Source organism: Petaurus breviceps, unplaced genomic scaffold (genome assembly GCF_028583685.1).
Source record: "Petaurus breviceps papuanus isolate PSGF00001 unplaced genomic scaffold, PetGlider_PUasm1.0 90731, whole genome shotgun sequence".
In the NCBI taxonomy this organism is placed as follows: Eukaryota; Metazoa; Chordata; class Mammalia; order Diprotodontia; family Petauridae; genus Petaurus; species Petaurus breviceps.
Window position 1 is genome coordinate 4338532 of NW_027187325.1, and position 23069 is coordinate 4361600.

General features: G+C 35.9%; 1 protein-coding gene across 2 annotated transcripts in view; it reads right to left on the bottom strand.

Moving 5' to 3' along the window:
- Positions 1-23069, bottom strand: part of CNTNAP5 (contactin associated protein family member 5) — a 934370-nt gene that overhangs the window by 708557 nt on the left and 202744 nt on the right. For both annotated transcript variants that reach the window (XM_069066887.1, XM_069066888.1), the window contains exon 2: positions 271-375. In XM_069066887.1, coding sequence (XP_068922988.1) covers positions 271-375 — 105 coding nt within the window. The remainder of the gene's footprint in view (positions 1-270; positions 376-23069) is intronic.

Sequence of the window (23069 nt, forward strand, 5' to 3'; positions counted from 1 at the left end):
ATTTGTTCATCCATATGACAATAAATTAAAACATACATTTGGGATTTATATTACAACACAAAAGTGAAATACAAGATAAACTTTTTCATTTTCATCAAAGACTCTTATAATAATCAGTAAAGAACCAAACTGCCTGAACACTGTGTTTGGTACATGAAGGAGCGATTCTAGTTGAGTAAAATGTTAATTTTCTTCCAATATGCAGCCTCATCCATTATTCATTAGCACTTTTCTTTATAGACTTATCCTTGCTTCAGTCACCTCACTTACCAATTCTTCTGTTGAGCTGGGCTGGGCTGGGAGTGCCAAAGAGTTCTGATGAACTGGAAAAGGCTGTTGGAGGCAGCAGGGCTGATAAGGGGTTATCACAGTTATCTAAAGCCAAGAGAAGAGACATATATAGAGAAAATCCATCAAAACTTTGTTCTTAGAATAAACAAATGGAAACATTCTCACACATTATTAATAATAACTCACATTTATTTAGCCATTAAAATTTACAAAGCACTTTCTTAACAATAACTCTGTGAGGGAGAAAGTGTAGGAAATATTTTGTTCATTTTATACATGAGAAAATCAAGTACAAGAGAAATTAAATAGCTTGGTCTTATGGCTAGGAAATGAGATTCAGGACTTGAACCTAGATCTTTCGGCCTCATGTCCAGCCCTATTTCTACTTTAATATTTCTCAAGGAAAGAATTAAAAAAAAATCTTCTAGAATCTCTGCTTTAAAAAAGAAGGGGGCAATAATTATGTTAGATAAATATTTTAGTCGGCTCAACCTCGGGGATTCTGGGAGTGATTTTGAAGACTGGGAAAGGAATCAGGATACATAAATCACCCAGTTATAACAAGTTGCCTGAGAACAAAATCACTGTTGATGACTGAGACATAATTCACTTTAATTCCATGGTAATGCAGACGTGGTTATCTGTGCACAACCTGAAGTAGGCTAAGATGGAGAAAACAAAACAAAAATAAAAGTAAGTAAATAACCAAATAAAATTGGATTATGTTTCATTGAGTCCGATGCAGTTTTTGTTCAGGGCATCCTCCAACACAGCTCTATTTCGACCCTTTTGGAAATTCTTTCAAGTATTATCTGTGTTTACTTTCTGAACCTACTATGAGAGAAATGAACCAAGCTGAGCCTCAGTTTGTGAGCTTGGCTTCTTGTGCATATGAGGTTAGTATAATAAACATCACTGGTTACTTTCCAGGAAGAGAGAGAGAGAGACAGAGACAGAGAGAGAGAGACAGAGAGAGAGAGAGAGAGACAGAGAGAGACAGAGAGAGAGAGACAGAGAGAGAGAGAGAGAGAGAGAGACAGAGACAGAGAGAGAGACAGAGAGAGACAGAGACAGAGACAGAGACAGAGAGAGACAGAGAGAGAGACAGAGACAGAGAGACAGAGACAGAGAGACAGAGAGAGAGAGACAGAGACAGAGAGAGACAGAGAGAGAGACAGAGAGAGAGAGAGATAGAGAGAGAGAGAGAGAGAGACAGACAGACAGAGAGAGAGACAGAGAGAGAGACAGAGACAGAGAGAGAGACAGAGAGACAGAGACAGAAACAAAGAGACAAAGACAGAGAGAGAGAGAGAGAGAGATAATTTTAATTAGACTTGAGGATAAATGCAATGTCTTCTAAATCCATTTCTTCCTTATTTCATGGCTGAAGTTGAATTTTTTTGAAAGAACTGAGACTCGCATTAGTGTGAAAGTATATTTATGAAAGGACACAACTCCCAGATCCTACTCTTTTTAAATCAATCAGCAAGGATAATTTGAGCCCTAATATATTTGGCAGGCATATATATGCTAGGTATTGAGACTACAAAGATAAAAGTGAGATAGTGTTTACCCTCAAGAAGTTTACATTCTATATTGTCACACACTTTTCTTTTGAATAGTTCTCTTATTTCTTGCCCCATTCTCCTAAAATTAGTGGGCAGCAAATAACATAAAATCCTGTTCAATAGAGATTCTGGAATTCTGAATAATTCTATAAATTTTTAGTGATGTCTTGGACAGGGACCTTTGTTTATGCATGAGAGGATATATTACAAAGATTTTTTTTTTAATGAAGTTAGTGATTAGTATATTGCAGTGGCAAACATCCAGAGCAGAAAGACAGAAATCTTCAAATTTAATCCTTAATTTCTCACTAATTGTGTGATATTGGACAAGTCAGTCCCCTCTCTGGCCCTCAATTTCCCCATCTCTCTTACATGCCAACTACAAGAATCTATGATTTTGTATAGCAGCTAGGGAAGCCGGAAACATTCTAAGTTATTTCAATAGCACCTTCAAATCAGAATTAAACAGCAAAGATTAAATTAATTATATCTTGTGGGGGGAAAATGGACAGTTTTAAAAAGACAAAATATGATTACAGTGCTTTTTCCTTATCTAGTAACTCTTGGAAGCATTTGGACTCTTTGAAGGAGAATTAATGAGAAAAATAAGCATTAAATTCTTGTTAGTTAAAATGTGTTAAAATCAGCTTGGCAAAGTGTATTTTGTTTTTATGAAACACAAATATTTGAAAAATATTATGAGGCATTGCCCAAACATAAAATACTGGCAGGTTCTTAATAATGAGGCAGAATCTACAAATGAATGCTGACCAGACCACAAGAACTGGGGTCATTGAGAAGTAAATAGCAACAAATGCTGGCTTTCTTTATTTTTCTTTTTGCCCCCGGCTACCCCTTCTGATGTGTTGAAAATAGAATCCTCACTAAAGACATAAAGAGATTTAAAACTCAGTTCTGATCTCCAAGATGCTTTTTTTTAAAGGATTTTAAAATGTATTATTCATAAATGGGGGGTTGGTACTCAGAAAAGGCTATAAAGTAAGTAAACTTTTTGATGGGCACTCTCCTTTCCTGTTCATTCTCCTAGGCACTTGTGCCACATTTCATGATGGTTTCCATACTTCAATGTCCTTAATGATGCCAGGCTATTGTCCAGGGTTTCTAACTGTCATGTTTCTAACTCTCATTTCTCTACCTATACAATGTTTGATTCCCTTGGGGCCAATCTTTAAGATGTTTCTTTTAAGATGACAGCTACCTAATAGATGATGATAATAAAATAATAATTATTATCACTACTACTACTACTACGACTACTACTGCTACCACTACCACTTATTGTTATTAATAATGTTTTCTGTGAGAAGGCTAGGAGATCTCAGAACTCTCTCCTTCTAGGCAATACACGTGTATTTTAATCAGGCCATTTGGCTGGAGATAGTACCCCTGATGGGAATTTTCAAGCTACAGAAGAAAAATAGAGCACAGTCATGGCTAGTCAGCGAGAAAAGATATTTGGAGGCAGATGTCTGTCTTGGTGCCTTTTATATCAGAGATAGGCAAGTGGCTAACAGCTCACTTCTATGTGAGATAGACCATACAACATATCAGCATCTAGATCATGGAAATCGAGAATACATCTATGTATCTACTCACTAAAGAAAAAAAAAACAGTTGTAGAAACATTTCCTATTAAGAGAAATATCTCCTATTAATTAAAATGGAGTAAAATTCCATTGAGCATGAATATAGATGAATGCCTCAGGAAGTTCATTATTAGGAAAATGTCATCATCCTGCAAGATGCTGCCAGCCTTTATACTATACTTCATCACCCTACTCTGTCACTCTAGTTAGTGGAAAAGAAGGAGAGAGGCAAGCTGTGAACTCCATACAACTCCATTTGAGGAGAGGGCTCAGCTCAGAACTTTTTATTTCTCATCTGGCTGCATTAATTTGATATTTCTCTAACTTTTCCACCATGCACCTTTTTGTGTCTTGTTTTCTTCCATTTAATTTTAAGCTGCTTGTAGGCACGGACTTTTTTTTTAATTTATACTTCAGAGTTTAGCACAGTAGCTGGCATACAATAGACACTTAAAACTTCATTGACAGATTGACATCTGTCACTGTGTATATATGTGTTATTGATCAGTGGGTTTTTCTATCTTCTACTTTGTCATTTTAACTTTAAACAGAATATTATAGTAGAAATAGCAGTGATCTAGAAGCCAGAATACCTGAACCCTGCCACTAATTTTCTATATGGCTTTGGACAAAATACTCAGCCTTTCTGATTCTCAGTTCCTTTCCCTTCAAAATAGGGATAACAATGCCCCCTCTCCCTTCATAAAGTTACTCTAAGAGTAAAATGAGGAAAAAAAAGTGTATTGAAAAGCATCAATCATTTTTTAAAAAGAAACAAAGATTTTGAAATGATCTTTGCTTGAGTTTTCTAAGGGAAACAGGATTAGTAGCATTGTTTGTTTTACATCATTTTTCGCTCATTCAGACAACAACAACAAAAACTTTCCATTACTCCTACTCTGGCTTCTTCTGAGATTTATAAGCACACCTCGACTGAAGTCTTACTTTGATACCTCAGAATTGTGTGGAGGTGATCCCAGGTTTCCAAATCCAAGGCTAGTAGAAACCACTACCAAAACTATAAGACTCCAGGTACAGAACATCAAAGACTTTGTTTCTGTTGTGTTAGAACCAGAGTAAGATGAGATGGGCTCATCACCAGAAAACTGACAATCACATGGGGTTTTTTTTCCTCCAGGGGCTAGGGGAAAAGTGAAATTTCATAGAAAATTATCTACTGAAATGGATGGATTTGTATCAGTAAAATTATGGATCTTTTGAAGAAATGAAGTGTCACAATGGAGATGGAGAGATTGAAGGGAGAAGGGGAAGAGAAAGGTGGGGTGAGAAAATTTAATCTTTGACCAGGACTAAACAATATTTAAGAGGTATAAGGAATATCTATCTCCATAACAACAAATACAAGATACGAAAACACACACACAAACAAAAATACAATCTGGTCTCTTTGCCGTGGGGACTCAAAATTCAACAAATCCTAGTATTTCATTTTTAGATCTTCTCAAATTAGTGCCAATCTGCTGATACTGTGTCGTTATAGTTCCAAAAAAGAAGTCAGTTCTGTCAAAAATTCAGTGGGAAAAGTAATTGGGTTGGGGTTTTCTTGTATGTGTTTGTAGAGAGGGTGGAAAGTAGATTTTGAAACTGTAGAGATTTTTTTTTAATGAAATTCAGTGTAACTTCAGGAGTGTCACTTCAAAGCAAGACAAGGGTGAAGAAGGTCACAGTCAGGGAAGACTTCTGAGTGAAATGAGTTATAGAGGAGGGGAGAAGAGGGATCTTTTGGCAAATGACTTCAAGCTTTCCCGTGAATTATGAGGTGAGACCTTCAGCTGAAAGGGTTGGGGAGTAGGTGCCCCAGGAGGCTTGAGGAAGGATGAAAAAGTTTTGAAAAGACCTTATGATAAGTGGGATAATAAAAGAAAAGTGAGAAGTAACAAGTCTGTCTTGCTTCAGAGAGGGTCCAATTTGAGATTCTATAACTTTATAGTAGGACCACACAAATTAATTTAGAAATTTCTCCATCTCTGTTTAGCGACATTTGAATAGGAGTGAAAAGTTGAATAGTAGGAGTAAATTCAAGGTTGGATCTGGGCAAGACATAATTGGCAAGAGATAAAGGGTCCAGTTACTTCAAGGTAGAGGAAAACTGGTTCACCATTGGGGTAGATATGTAGAAGATGTAGGGAAGGAAGGAGAGTGTAGACAGTGTATGGGGTGATGTCTTGGGAAAGAACTGAGGTGTAGAAGTATTTGAGTTTATGGTGAGGTTGTAGAATAGTAAGGGGTCATAAGGAAGAGGAATAGATTGAGTGATTGCAAACTGTGCATGAACATGGAAGTAGAAAACTTGTGGGTTATGAAAAAATCAAGGGTATGAAAATCTCTGTCTCCAGTTGAGGCTGAATTTGGAATAGGTCTAAGAATTTAGTATACTGGGGACTCAGGAATTTAGGTTTCTTGAGTAGGAATGAATATGAATATTGTATTATATTGAAATTTCAGAGTAAGAGGGGAAATATTAGAGTGAAGAAAAAGAAAGGTGGTGACTCTTTGAATAGAGAGAAAGGTAGATGGGAGAGAGGCAGCAGCATGAAAGAGTCTGCAATTTGTAGTGTTAGAAGGTTGCCTGGGGCACTGAGACATTAGATGACTTGTTTCTAGTATCGGGGCTGAACTTGAACCCATGTCCACTAATTCCAAGGCCTGCCCCCTACTATATTATGCTGACTCTAATTAAGTAGGTATTATCTCAAAATGCAAATACTATTGTCTTTGGCATATCATTCTCCCAATGCCATTAACTTCCTCTGGTGTGAGTGACTAACAAATCTCAGTTTAGATCCTCCAACCCACAAATGCCATAGATTCCCTATGGATTAGAGTTACTATTGTCTGGAGGTGATTTAATAGATGATTCAGCTGCTTCCCAGAAAAAAAGCATACTGGAGATGATTTGTAGGAAAAGCACAGACCCTGGAATCAGAACTGTGTGCTAATTCAGACTCTGCCAATAACTTGTCCTTTAATCTGAAACAATTCACCTATCAAGGATGCGCTGGTGCCATTTTGAACTGATCAAAAGAGCTAATTGCTGCATTTTCAGTATGAGCATTTGTACCTTGGAAATCAGGAGATATGATAATTTAGGGCTTGATTTTTGTTTTGTTTTATTGATTTCTAGACTTAAGAATATGACAGAGAAAATCTCATCAATGCAGAATAAACCTAAAATTGTATCATTTGTAAATCTCTCTCCCAGAAACCTGGTTGTTAAATATTTACCACCACACCATTGCTTTATATGGTGCATTTTAGTCTTTTCTGGTGCCTTTCAGTAAAATAGTGATAATGATATGGGACTCATTTACTTCCTAAAAGATGAAAACATATATGAAGGCTAGTTCAAAGCTATAGTATTATAACTTTTTTTGCACATAAGTACCCCTCATGGTGGAACTACACATATTTTTTGAAACTTTAAGATGACCTCATCAATGGAAATCATCTCTGCATGTGGGACTGAAAATTAAAAAAAACAAAAATACAAAACCAAACAAACTAATTTTTGACAGCTTTCTCTAAAATAATTATCTGTTCCTGGAGCATCTGCTTTCAGACCCTATTGTAATTCCTGCCTCTCAAATTTCTAAGCTATCTGGTTAAAAATGGATCTCAGAAATCACAGAATTACAAGATTTAGAAATAAAATGGACTTGAAAATTTATCAAGTTCAATACTTCATTTTACAGATAAGGAAATTGAGGCTCAGATTTGAACCCAGATTTTCCTAACGTGTAAGTGTAGTGTTCCCTCTAGTAAAATACTGTTTCTTTTAAAGAGTAATCATCTGATCCAACTTCATTATTTTATAGGTGAGGAAACTCAGGAGGGTTTAGGGAGATTAAGTGACTCCCTCAAATTCACAAGGTAGAGAAGTGGCAGTTTTTGAAGTAGAAAAAGCCCAGGGTTCCTAAACTCCAGACTTGTGTCCACCAGGCACAGGTTGTCTGTTGCTTCTGTTCTTCTGTAACAATCTATGGTTGCATTGTTTTGTTAGAAGTCCCAAGATTGCTCAGTGTTCTTTTAATTTTTGGCAAGAGTTTGTGATTTCATCAATTTAGGAATTCTCAAAGTAGAAATTCCCTCAATAATGCAGTTAAGCAACTCTTCTAAGGCATATAGTTTTAGACAATTGCCTTGAGCACTACAAATTTATTTCTAGAATATAGATTTTTAATAAAAGAACTATTTCTTCAGAGGGAAAAAAGGAATACTTTAAAAAATATTCAGAGAATAGTCTCTAAATGTGGGAAGAATTTAAATCCCTCCTATGCTACAACTGTTACTAGCAACTTCCAGAAAACTAACAAAAAAATCCAAATATTTTCTTTGCCAGAATTACTTATTAATATTCTTATTGATCAACAGTCAAGCATTTTTATTTGATGAATTCAATCAGGCAAGTGATGAAGAATCATTTTTCTTCAATATTCACTTTAAGATAAAGATTAGAGATCTTTCATATTAATTAAAAGATGAAAATGTTAAAAAAGAAAAGAAAAAATGATTTTTGAGTAAATCAGATTCTGAGCAAAAGTTCCTGGAAGTCAGCATTGACTTTTAAAAATCTTTTTACTTCAAGTAGCATGTTTGTTGTCAATGTATAATATTCATTATTGTTAAAATACCAGTAGGGTTACAGATGGTATTGAAGTTAAATTCTGTAATTCAACAGCCTTGATTGCCACAGTGAATTGTCTGTGTTTGGGGATTTGAAGTTTAAAAGATCACTTGTATTTATAGGTGAGATAAAAATTCCTCTTAGCGTTGCACACTTAATGGCCTACTTTGTTTAAAAGACATAAAGCATGCATTTTGTGCAGTGCCTAAAATGGTGCTTAAAAATGACAACTCATGCTTTTAGCTTCATTTGTGTTTTCCCCTTGATACTCATAATTCTACATTGTAAACAACAAAACAAATATTATCATATTACTCTGGATACTGCCGCCTGCACCCTTTTTCCTCTTCTAAAAACTGAAAGAAAAACTGCTTTCCTCATGTACAAACCAAAAAGGCCTCTTCTCTAAGGACAAGCCAGGAGGAGATGTCCAAACCTTCCCCTCTAGCCATCTGTAAACACACATATCAGGAGATTTAGAGCTGAAAGGAACCACAGAAGTTGTGAAGATTTTTAAAAAATCTTTTATGTTGTTCTTCCTTCCTCTGGTTTTTCCTTTCCTTAAGCAAGGCTTCAATTCACCTTTCACATCATGTTCAGAATCATTAATACAACAGTCTGGTCATATCATTTCTCGGTTAAAAAAATCTTCACAACTTCCCCATTGTTTATTGAGTAACGTGTAAATTCTTTATACTGACATTCAATTTTCCAAATACGTCCTTTAACTGATCCAGTATGGCTCCAACCAAAGCTTTTCCAAATTTCTGTATTCTATTTCTCTTCAAGTAATCTATGGGCTAGTCAAATGCCCTCCTTATCATTGTTCCATTCTTATCCTATTTTCTGTTATCTTCATGCCTTTGCACTTGTTATTGACAATGTATAGAGTTACCTTCTGTCTTAATCCCTCACAATCCCAATCTCTTTCTCTATAAGTCATTTACTTTCTTCAAGGAACAAACTAGGTTTAACTTCCTACATGAAGTCTTTTACTCTCCTACACATAAGCAATTTTTCCCTCTCCGTATTTCTGATAAAACTTTGAATGAACTGCTTCTTTAAAGCTATATTTATTTTAATTAATACTAGTATATTTTTATAAAACTTACAAATAATGTCTAATTTCATAATTGTATTTATTGCATTGAACACAATGTCATATTTATAATAGATGTTTAATAGATATTTGTTGAAGTAAATTGACCTTGAGAAATTCTTTGCCTTTTTGGAATTTAGTTTCGTCATCTATAATATCAAGTATTGGACTAGGTGATCACTAAATTCCATTAATATTATATGATTCTAATTAAAGTTCATGGGGAAGATTCAATTTGAAGATCAAACATTCCCTTAGTACTTAGTCACAATCTAACACAAAACTATATTCAGGTTTCTTTCTAAAGACCTTGATCTAGGAAAAATCATCAAAATTCCCTGACAGAGAGATTTATCAGATGACCATGTACATGGGAAAGGGGCTGTCTTCTATTCCTTTGGCCTCTTAGTATGATTTGAGGTTTCCAGCGAAGTTTGACATTATCTGCACTTAATCATCTCCGTCAATAAGAATTCAACTTCTCAAAAGTGAAATAATTCACTCTATGACCATTTCTCATTCTACAGGTGCGATTACATTTTAATCTGTCATTTAATTATCTATCTCCCAGACCAGAAATTATGACAATATCCTTAATTTTTCCTTGCCTTTCATGCTTGGTTTCCAATGTACTACTCAATCCAATTATTTCTTCTTTTAAAATTGTCTGCAGATTCACCCTTCCTTTTATATTTCTCCATCACTAAGTACAAGAATAGTGCCTGGAACATAGAAGGTCCTTGATACAAACTGATTATTTGATTCCTTTTTTTTTTCTTTTTGGAGGGCAATTGGGGTTAAGTGATTTGCCCAAGGTCACGTGGCTAGTAAGTGTGTCAAGTGTCTGAGCCTGGATTTGAACTCAGGTCCTCCTGACTCCAGGGCCAGTGCTCTATTCACTGTGCTACCTAGCCTCCCCAGATTATTTGATTTCTAACAAACACTTTAATTTACCATTAATCTGTTCAAAAACCTATAATAGCTATCTGTTGCCTATTGCACCAAATTTAAACTCTTCTCTATGTCTTTCAGGCTTCTTTGTTATTACAAAGCCCCATCTTATTTTTCCAGCCTTATTCCCACAAATATACCCTGCATTCTGCTCAGACCAACCTTATCGACCATTTCCTTTACATAGTACAATTATTCTTGCTTCTAAGTATTTTATAATTTTGTTCTTCTTTCAGTATAGAAATGCAAGTTTGAGTTCAGGAGAGAGATTATGGATGGAGATATACATGTGGGTGTATATTTGCATAAAGGTGATATCTGAATTGTGGGAGCAAATGAGATCAGCAAGGAAATGAGGCTAGAGGGAAGAGTCTTCACTGGAGAAGTCTGGAGGGAGAAGATAACAACAAAGAAGCTTCAGTGGGTTTCATGAGGTTTCCCAAAACTTTTCCCACTTTTGAATTATGCCCACAGCATACTTTGTATGTGTACATGCTAAATGTACTATGTGGATTAACTGAGTAAGTTAATAATCATAAATAATAATAGGATCCATGAGCATAAGGAGACTATAGAGTAATAAGGAGAAATTATTTTTATCTTTAAAATGCATATGCCTTTATAAAATACAGATCACTTCTTAAGTTGTCAAAGGGAACTATGTAGATATGAAAATAAGCAAAATGGGAACATTCTAGGGTGCTATGAAGCTATTATGTAAATCCTGGACTCATTTAAGATTCTTTCTCTTTGGCCATTTCTCTCTTATCACATAACTATTCTTAATACAATGGAACTAGACTTTCAATAGCTAATCATGAACTTTCGTGGAGTGATTCTAAATTACACAGACTACCCTGGTTACTCTGGAAACCATAATCCTGAAGTACAGCTCAATCAGTATTGCAAGAGCACACTTCAAATCACATGCTCTAAGCCATCATTTTCTCAATGGAAACAGCAAATTCTTGATGTGTCATCAGCCAAATCTACTGGAATGGAGAAAAGTGCCTGATTAAGAATATATCCCTGAATTTCAGATTGATGGTCCATCATTCATTAATAGAAGTAAATATTCCCTTCTAACCTTGTGCAATTTAGGATTTGTCCAAACTTCTGGGGATGGAAATGGAAAATATACACTGAACAAAAGGTATGGTTGATGACCAGGTAAAAGCACTATACAGCTTTGTTTCCTTAATCTGATTCAAAGAAACTGAAAGTGGAGTTCACATGTATGTTAAGCAAAGTATTTAGAGGTGAAAGAGAATTAGGAGTAATTTTTAACAAAGACGGAAATTACCTGTTATTTCTAGGGAAATATAGAATTCTACCTTTTGTTTGGAAAATATAAGTCTTTGGTACAAAAGATTAAAGCAGTATTGGCTCTGGGATTTTCTTGTCACAATCAATATGGGCTTACTTGACCTAAACTATAACTCCAATTTTTGCCTCAACTCAAATATGAGCTCAAATTTTTACCCTGAGGCTTAGAATTCAGGAAGGTCCTAGATTGGGAAGCAGGAGAAGTGAAAGTTAGTTTTAACTCTACCACCAAGTTGCTATCAACATGAGTACAAAAGATAATCCAGAAAGAAGACAGTTAAGTAGTACAGCTTTGAAAGCTACAGGTTGAACTTATTACATACTTAAAAAGAAAAGCAAGCTATACATAATAGAGATCTGCAGTTTTGTGTCCAATCATTTTTTTCTGTTCTATATATAGGAAAATGCTAATTGTTTTGGTATTAGTCATATATGTATATATCTATGTCTATACATATTTAGATAGACAGACAGACAGACAGACAGATAGATAGACTGATTGACAGATGGACCAATGGATGGATGGATGGATGGATAGACAGACAGACAGACAGATAGATAGACAGAATGTGAGCTCCTTGAGGTCAAGGACTATTTTTGCTTTTTTGCATTCTCAGTTCCTATATAATGCTTAGCACATAATAAGTGTTTAATAAATCATTGTTGACTGACTAAGAGGGAGTACAAGAAAGCACCAGGAACAATGTATTGCTCATGGAGGAAGGTATCCTTATGTTATCTTACAGTGAAAAAAAAATTAGCAAAAACCTAGAAGCACATTTTACACCAAATTAATTGGCAAAACAAAAAAAGTTTAGAATTTAAACAAAAAATACACATTCTTCAGTGATCTGTAATATTGGAAACAATTTCAAACAATTATAGTATATTGAGTATCTACTGTATTAAAGACATTGTGATAATCAATGTAGAAACATAAATAAATGTAAAATATGGCTCCTGTCCTCAAGTGCCTTCTTATTTAGATGAAGAGAAAATACTTCCCCTTGAAAAGTAATTAACTTGAAAGGTAACCTTAAATTTGAAATGATTCATGGGAAAACATTATACACAGAAAGTATTTTATTTTGTAACACTATATGTGTATCACATTTATAATAAAAACCAACCTAGGTAGAATTTTAGGGATGTAAAGCTGAGACTCAAAATAGCTGATTTATCCCTACTAGTTTATCGAAATAGAACTCATGCTCAGTCTTCTGACTCTAAGTAAGGGGCTTCTCTATCTGTAATCAATATCTAACAAGGATACAAGGTCACAAATATTTTGCCTGATGTCAGTCTTTTTCTTCTCACATATTCTTCCTATGGATATTCAACTTTTATAGCTCAAACTGCTTCAATATTTCCATAAATTTAATTCTCTTCATCTTTCTTACTTTGACTCTTTTCAGTAACTCTTTCCTTAAACCCAAAGACATCTTCTTTACTTCCATCGATGGAATTTGAAATACCCATGGTAAAGAAACTTGGTTGCCTGACTTTATGTTGCCTTAATTCAAAGTGTTATACTGCACTTGGATGCTGTGCATAATTATGCATTTTCTGAGTTGAAAACAATCTCAGCTGCCATCAGTCTGCCTCATTACTAGAAAAAGACCTTCTATAGCATATGCACAAATGATTATTCAGTCTTTTTCTGAAATCCTTTAATGAAATGAGACCCATTATCTTCTCATTTAACACTTTCTACTCTTAAAAACCAATTTTAAAATTTATTTTATTTTATTTTTTTAGAGTTAAGTGACTTGCCCAGGGTCACATGCCTAGTAAATGTTAAGTGTCTGAGGTCGGATTTGAACTCAGGTCCTCTGACTTCAGGGCAGGTTCTCAATTTACTGTGCCACCTAGCCTCCCTAAAAACAATTAAAAAACATTTCTGATATTAAATGTAAACTCTTCTTCAATTTGTACCTTTTACTATTAGTTCTAGTCTAGCCAGGCAAACAGATAAATTAAAATCCTTCTTCCATATGGCAACCTTCAAGGTATTTTAGCACAACTATTACTTTCATTGTGAATCTTCTTCAGACTAACCAGGCCCAGTTCCTTCAGATGAGCCTTACATGGCATGAGCTTGGGGCCCTGTCTTCTCCTTGTTTCCTGTCTCTAGACTTTTATAGTTCAAACCTCTTTAATATTTCCATAAATATAATTATCTTCATCATCTTCATCTTTCTCACTTTGACTCTTTTCAGTAACTAATTCTTTCCTTAAACCCAAAGACATCTTCTTTAGTTCCATCTATGGAATTGGAAATACCCAGAGTAAAGAACATCACTTGATTGCCTGAGTTTAGGTCATTATTATGATATTTTTATGTTATTATTCTTTTTATTATAGCATAATCATTACATTATTATGCTATTTCTAAAAGGTGATGTTGGGAACTCTGAAAAATTTTTCTTTATGTGATGTGATTAGAACAGAGAACAACAGGATTGTCACATCTTTTTCTCCTTCTGGAAACTATATTTTTCTTAATTTAGCTCAATATAATATTAGGATTTTAGTTTTATTAGTTTGTTTTGGTTGCCACATCTCATTCTAGTCACTCTGAGCTTGCAATAAATCAAAATCTCTAGACATTTTTTTTTGTTTGGACAAAATGCTAACTGTACTTCTTTCACCTCCTTCTTGTGAGGTACATTTTTTGACCATACATGTAAAATTTTACATGATTTCCTGTCAAATTTCATCAGATTTGATATGATCCAATCTGTTAGGTCATCAAGATCATTTTGGACCTTTATTCTATCATGAAGTGCCTTAGCTATCCTTCTCACCTTCATGTCATCTATAAATTTTATAAATATTCCATCTGTGACCTTATCCCAGTCACTGTACCCTGAGCCACTCCACTAAATGTTTCCTTCCAAGTTGACTTCCAAGTTTTGATAATAACTCTTTTAATCTAACCTTTCTCTGTGGAAGTAAAATTGCAGTTCATCCAAAGGGAAGTGGAGGGATAGGTGTATAGAGGCTACAGCTTATGCCTACAAGAAATTATGAATAAAATATCACATAAAAAGATATGATCTGAGAGACACATAATTCTAAAAGTAAGTGGGCCAAGACAAGACTGAGACATAATAGACACTCCAAGCAAGTGCTACAATGGTACCCAAATGTCAGGAGATTTAGAGAAAGACCTTTTTTTACAACTTCTACCCCTAACCACCTCTAACTCCTTGGATACCCATAATAGTTAAAGAGGGTGAGAAGGCTGATTGGGCTGTTGTTTTCCTCATACAGATGCTACATGATTTCCTGCCAAAGATATATTTTGGGTGCGGCTAGGTGGCATGGTGAGTAGAGCACCAGCCCTGGAGTCAGGAGAACCTGAGTTCAAATCCGGCCTCTGACACTTAACACAAAAAAACTACCCATGTGACCTTGGGCAAGTCACTTAACCCCAATTACCCCCCCCCCAAAAAGATTTTTTTTCTTTTTTGTGATTATTTAATGAGGGTGAAAACCTCTGGACTTTAGTCTAACTAAAGTCTAACTAGTCTAAATGAGAAAGTTCCACTAGATGATCCTTAAGGTCCCTTTCAGCTCTGTCTATAATCTTATCACCTTTGTTTGGGGCCAGAGAGAATATCAAGAAATGAAAACCATACAAGTGTTTTAAAGATTAGAAATTTCCTACCTGTCCTCAAAAAATTCAAGTTACCAAACTATATAATCTGTCAACTAGTATGCAAACTACTTCCCATAGTGTTAAAAGAAATGATGGGTCAATCAGTATGTCAGTCAACAGGAAGGTGTGATTGATAAGCTGATTTTAGAGATCTCTGACAAATTTCAAAGAATGAGAGGCTCTTCCCTGGCCTTTTTCCCTCCTGCAAAAATCCTCCAGAATCCTTCTTAAAGAAAAAAGAGAACAACTTTCTATCCTGGTAAACACTTGAACTGCAATAAATAATAATAATAATGTTGATGATGCTCAAGAACAATGAGACAAAGATTTACAAAGCATTTTCTGTGCAACAACACTTTGAAAAACAGAGGATATATATTATTGTTCCCATTTTAAGGATTAGGAAACTGAGAAGTTAAGTGAGTAACCCAAGGTTGAATTCATAGTGAGCAAACAGCACCACATTGAACCCAGATTTTGATTCCAAGTCTAACGATTTTTCTATTATATTATTATCCAGGAGCCAAAAATCATTTCTTTGCTACATCTCCATAACTTACTCTAGTTGCAGTCTTTTCCTCTAGGGCCAAGAAAAACTAGTCAAATTTCTCATGTGTTTTTCCTTCAAATAAATTAAAGTCAGCAATCATGTCTCTCTTAATTTCAGTTAATTGCCACTCATTTTGTTACATTCTCTGATTATTTCAAAATCTGTCTTGCTGAATGAAGGCTACCATGTTTCCATCTTGCTCATAAAGACATCATGGTGGACTTTGTCAGTTCTTACTGAAATCCTGATACTTTTTCTATGTCTCTAACATTACTCTGACCAACTAGTGCAGTAACTGTGAAAAAACAGGAATTGAGATTAGTTTGAAATTGATTCTTTTTCATACAAACATGCTAACTGATAGGGTTCATTGCTCACAACTTTGAGCTCTAGGATTTTGCCAGGGCTTTTAACTTCAGTCTTATACAATGGTTACCCCATTCTCCTTGGTATTCTCTGTTTCTAGACTTCTGCTATACTGATTTTTTCTGCTCTCCTTTGACATTTCTAACTAGTTTTTCTAATCTCATATTACTACTAAATATAGACTTTTTCTTAAGGAATCTGTCTTCAATACAATTTTCTTGTCTTTGTACATTATACTTTGGTGACCTTCTCTACTCCCACAGCTTCAATTATGACCTATGTGAAGATGATTCCAAAATTTCAATCTCCTGTCTCAAACTGAGTTGCTAAACTACATTTTCAATGCCCTACTTAAAACTTCCATCTGAGTGTACCCTTGGGAGCTCAGACTTATGTAAAAAGTTGACATTATTATCTTACCCCCCAGAACAACAACAGCAACAACAGTTCTTCATCTTGAATTCCTCTACTTCTGTTGATGCTGCCCCTGTGTAATGGGTATGTAAATTTTTAAGATCTTCCCTGCCCCTAGGCTAAAGTGCACCTGGAGCCTGGGGTGGGAGGCTTATTTTTCAGTAGATACTTGTGGATTGGCCAGTGGGTCAATAAGGTTGTTACATTCTCTGAGCCAGGAGAAGGCTATATAAGCCCTGATGTGTAGCTTTGTTTTGGGGCTCACTTTAAGAAGTGTTCTGTGATTTGATCTGGATTCTGGGAAGCCGTTGTCCAGAGCCCCCCGGCTTTGAAAAACCCAGATGTTGAAACCCAGATGTTGATTGGGTATGGATGTAATGGTTGGACAGTTTGGAAATCTGTGTACTTGATCTGTTTCTGTCTTGATAATTCTGTCTGTATATTCTGAAGTTCGGGGTGCTGACCTCTTTCCCCTGAACTAGGTAAATGATATATGTTTGACTGATTAAAGTAAGCTTGTTAACCCATTTTGAGTTGCTTTCCTTTATCAAAGCAGATCTAAGAACCTGTGTTGGCAGCAAACCCTGAAGACCCTCGGGGTGCAGCTGTGACACCCTGTTGTCCCAGTCATCTAATCTGTGCTCAAAACTTTTTAATAAATAACTAAATAAAAAACTTTTTAGTCATCCTTGAATTTTCCTTTTCCTTTGCCTCCTGTGCAAAATTATTCACCAAAGTCTACTTACAATTACCTCTACTTTATCTCTCATATTTATCCGTTCACTCTACTTCCACTGCCAACAGTTTAGTTCAGGGTGTCATTTAACTGGTTGTTGTTTTTTCCAATAGATTCTCAATTGTCTCCCCACTTCCCTCTTCTCTTCTTTTCTACATTCACTTCAAGTCATCCCCTACTACTATCATTGATCTTGCCTTTAGACTTTCTCTAACTGCCCAGACTAAAGGGCCAATGCCAACACCTACTTTCTAGACTCTATTGGGACTATTTCAGGGGCTTCCTCAACTCTGGGCCCATGCAGACCACCCCAAGATAAGACCCTGCCTTCACCTCCCACCTCCCATAGCCACCTGGGCCTTCTCTAATGAAGGGCCCAATTGGCCAGCCAGAGATAAGACCCAGCCACTAAACTCTCAAGTATTAGTCTTCCAGCTTCTATAACTTCAGGTCCTTCTCCAGTACTCAGTCAGTACCTTCATGCCTCCTGACCACATTTGTGCATTTTTTCCTGCTCTTGCCCGATGTATGTTTGAATTTCTGTGGCCCCTTAGTATATGATGTCACCACCTGCCATGAACATGGTTATTAAGAGAGCATCTTGAATTATTTATTTACATCTCTTCTCAGTGAACTTCTCTTCAACCACTGATACTCGGCCAATTTGTTGTTGAGTCATTTCAGTCGTGCCTGACTCTTTGTGACCTCATTTAGGGTTTTCTTGGCAAAGATACTGGAGTGGTTTGTTTTGTTGTTCTCCAGCTCATTTTATAGATGAGGAACTGAGGAAAATAGGGTTAAGCTACTTGCCCAGGGTCACACAGCTAGTAAGTATCTGAGGCCAGATTTAAACTCAGAAAGATTAGTCTTCCTTAGTACAAGCCCAGGGCTCTATTTACTGCACCTTCTAGCTGCTCCCCAAATCTTCAGTGATTCCATATTCAGTTGGTCAGTTATATCTGACTATTGGTGACTCCTTTGGGGTTTTCTTGGAAAAGATATTGGAGTGATTTGCCATTTCCTTCTCTAACTCATTTTACATATGGGGAAACTGAAGTAAACAGGGTTAAGCACCCAGGATCACAGAGCTAGTATTTGAGGATAGTTTTGAACTCAGAAAGATGAGTCTTCCTGATTCTCTGGACCCTGCACTCTACACACTGCCCCACCTAGTTGTTAATACTCACTCCTCAATTGTTAGCATACTCCCACACCTTGTACTTCCCCCTCCCCCAAGAATAATACAATTATTCTGAATCTTCATCTACCAACGCACAACTATCTTTGCCATTCTCACCCATCCCACTTCCTTATTCCTATCCACTTAAATACAGCCCTCTATTATAACACCTCAGCTCTGCCTGCGTCTCTTTTCTCTATTCCTGAGGACTCAAGCCCTTCTGTCCGCTCTATATTTAACAAACTTCCTTTAAGATAAACCTGTTCCTTTCTTTTTCCTTTTATCTTCTGGTGCTCACCGAGCCTTGGCTCCACCTGACAAAATTGCTTCTGTCATCACCCTTTCTAGTAGTGGTTGTACTTTCATTCATACTTCTGACTTACTGTGCTTATGGTGGGGGAGTTGCAATACTTCTTGCTTCCTACTTCTACTTCCAGAATCTTTCTACTAACATCACTCAGCAACTCCTCCTTCTTCGAGATTCATGTGATCCAAAATTTATCACCCAATTCAGATCCTGGGATGCTATACAGGGTATCCCAAATGTCTTAGAGTAGTTTTAAGCTTTAATAACTTAAATTTTTAAAGATTTTTTTTTTGCTATTTTCACTCTTAATAACTTAACATTTTAAAATTTAATAACTTGATTTTTTAAAAATTATTTTCAGTTTTAGTAACTTAAAACCGCACTAAGTCATTTGGGAAATACCATATATCAATCTCCAGAAAACTTTTTTTTTCCTGAAAATATTAAAAGTCTGGTTCACAATCTTTCTCTTCACCATAACTCTTGCCATAACTCTAAAGATATCAATATACATATTGATTTTCTCTCAAATAATATAGCTTCCCATTTTCTCAATCTAGTAATTTCACATGAACTTGTCTAGCGCTATCTCAACTGTACACAGCGAAAAATATACTCATGATCTTGCCATCACCCATAAGTATTCCACTTTCATCCCCACAAACACTGAAATTCTCTTATTCGATCACAATCTTTTATCATTTCACCTTTTCCGATTTCTTACAACCCCTAACCCTATTATTTATTCTCACCAGGACCTCCATTCTCTCCAATCTTCACTGGCTACTCTACCTTCCCCTCCCTTTTCTTATCCCTTGGTGGACCAGTGCAACTCTATACTTTCTTCTCTTCTTGAATTCCTCCCTTCCTTGTCATGTTGCCAATTATGCCTTGACAAACACCAACCCTAGATTACTACTACCATCTTCCTCCTTCGTTCCTACTCACATTTTGCTGATAATAACTAAAAGAAATCAAGAGACTCTTCTTATTGAGCCTACTAGTAATTTATGTTATCTAATCTCCGCTGAGTCCTAAATGAAATAAGCTATTGATTCTACTCCTAGTTAATTATTCCTTTCTTCACAAAGCTGTTGCAAGCCTTATCTCTCCTCGGCCCTCATCTCTCCTCACATGGCACCTTCTTCTCCACTGCCTCCCATTTGCTTTGTAAATGATCTCTTCATCCTCCTCCTCATCATCATGATCATTTAAAGTTATTTTTAAGAATTTCTTCTTCTACCTTCTTCCTTATCTCTCATAACTCAGACATCTTCCTTCTCTCCAATATTGGATGAAAATGTGGTCTTTCTTTGTGTGAGGACCAATGTCTCCACATGTACTTTATATTCCTTTGCCATCTACTCCATAATATGGCCCTCACTATCATCCCTATTTATTTAGTTTCTATCTACTGGATATTCTCTTCTGCCTACTAAAACTCTAATGTCTTCTACATCTTTAAAAAAAAAACAACTAACAAAAATCCTTTAAAAAACAAAAAAGGGGGTGGCTAGGTGGTGCAATGAAAAGAGTACCCTCCCTGGAGTCAGGAGGATCTGAATTCAAATCTGGCCTCAGACACTTAACACAAAAACTAGCCGTGTGACCTTGGGCAAGTCACTTAACACCAATTGCCCTCCAAAAAGCAAAAAAAAAAAAAAACAACCCCTCCCCCCCAAAAAAAAAACTTGCTCCTACCATCCACATTAGTATTTTCCCACTGCTCACTTCCCCTTCTCTTTGTAACTCCTAGAGAAAGCCATATACATAAGACATCTTTTTTTTCCCCTTCTACTTTCTCCTAAACTGCATCTTCACATCTCCTAAATGCTAAATCTTGTTTCTGAGCTAATAAAATCTCTCCAAAATTGCTAATGATCTCTTGTTAGATTTAATGGCCTTTTCTCACTCATCATACTTTTTGCCACTCAGCAGAAGTTGACATTCCCTGTTTTTATGGATGTTTTCTCTTATCTAGATGATGATGACATTGCATTCTCTTTCATCTCTTCCTATATGACTGACTTCTCAATTTCAGACTCCTTTATTTATCCTGGTCATGTCTAAAAACTATAGATGTCCTTCAAGGCTTTCTGTCTCTGATTCTTAGACTATAGGTAATTTGGTGCTTGGCTCTCTTCTCTTTTCCCTATATACTATATTTCTTGTTTATCTATTCCATCTGCTCCTATGGGTCTATTATTTCTATACAGATGATTCTGTGATCTATATATACAGTTTTTACTTTTCTCCTAAGTTATAGTTCTGCATTACCAACTGCTTTTTAGACATCATAAACTGAGTACCCCATAGCTATCTCAAACTCAACATGTCTGAAACAAAATTCGTCCATTTCACCAAACTCCCCAATTCACAACTTGCATATTAATTTTGAAGGCACTACAATTCTCCCAGTGAGGCCTCAATTTTCTCATTTATAAAATGCAAATGATTTTATATGTGCTATATTAAACATTTCACATTTCACAGAGTGTGAATAAAACCTTTTGTAAACCTTAAATTCCTATGTAAGTGGGAAATTATAATAATACATTATAATAATCACATTATATAATTATATATTGATTGTGTTTGTTGTTCAGTCGTTTCAGTCATGTATGATTCTTTCCAATCCTCTGGGGTTTTCTGATTAAAGATATTGGAGTGGTTTTGCCAATTCCTTCTCTAGGTCATTTTACAGATAAAGAAACGGAGGCAAATAGGGTTAAGTGATTTGCCAAAAGTCATACTGCTAGTAAATGTAAAAGGCTATATTTGAACTCAGGTTTTCTTGACCCTATACATTGTACCATCTAGTTGCTCTATAATAAATGTGTTATTAATATATATATACATATATAACATATATATATACATAATTGTCATTTATGTGTATGGTTATGAATATTATGGTATTAATGATGATTATTATCTCCTTTGTGTCACTAGTAAAACAGGATCATTCACTATTGTCCATTATATCTTTGATTTTTCCTCATCTACACCTTTATTTATTCATTTTCAACTTGCAGAAAGATTTTCTTGTCATTTCTTTCTATTGAATTCCTACCTGTCTTTCAGGACTCAATTCAGATGCCACATAATCAATGAAGACATTCATATTTTTTCTAGACAAAAGTTATCTCTTCCTTTTCTGAGTCTGTATTGTTCACTTATCACATTTTACTTTGTATTTTATTAGTTGGGTACATATTATATTTTCTCTATTCTATTCTATTGGAAGCTCTTTTAGAGCCTAGATCTTTCTATTTCCCTTAGGTCAGAACATAGGGCCTTGTACATTCAGATACTTAACAGATTTTTTGGAAAGCATGGATGGATAGATGGATGGATGGATGGATGGATGGATGGATGGATGGATGGATGGATGGATGGATGAAGAAGCATTTTTCAGATTTTGAAACGCAGTGTCATATAAGATGATATACTCTGACAAGTAGATAGATCATCCTTCCATTTTCCACTTTGCATCTGTTGATCTGCCTGTTTTTGTTTTCAACTCCGTGGAACAAGATACCCCCCCCCCCCCAGGTTAAATGCATCACCTCTGATCTCATCCCTATGTTGCTATCTCGGGCCTTAACTTATGCCACTTGCCTCAGACTTTTTGCTTGCTTATTGGAGGTTTGGAATGGTGAGTATCAAATTCCTCCAAGTGTCTTCCCTTTTTAGAAGGCAGAAACTGGACTTTTGGACTCATTACAGTCTGTATATGCTGCCCTCCCTGGTTTTTTTCAACTCCACGTACCACTATGTCCCCACCATGTTTAAGATTATCCTATAAGCATTGGTAGGTTAATAATAATTTTTGAGCAGACAAATTGACATTGGAAAGTATATGAATAGGAGCAGCCAGATGGCACAGTAAATAGAGAATTGGCCCTGGAGTCAGAAGGACCTGAGTTCAAATCAGGCCTCAGACACTTAACACTTACTAGCCATGTGACCTTGGGCAAGTCACAACCCCAACTGCCTCTCAAAAAAAAGTATATGAATAACAAACCTAAAAATTATTACTCTAATGTATTTTGCTTATAATAGGACAAAAGGTGAATGATCTATCTGTCAGCCTCTTCTGCATTTCTATACTATTGAGGAATCTAGGCGGGAGTGAACAGTGAACAGACAGATATTTTTCTGATGCTAGGAAGTTTATTTTAATAATAATGGATGAATCTACTTAAAAGTTTCTCCCCTGGGCAGCTAGGTGGCACAGTGGATAGAGCACTGGCTCTGGAGTCAGGAGGACTGAGTTGAAATTTGGCCTCAGACACTTGCCATGTATTAGCTGTATGACCCTGGGCAAGTCACTTAACCCTGATTGCCTCACCCCCCCCCCCC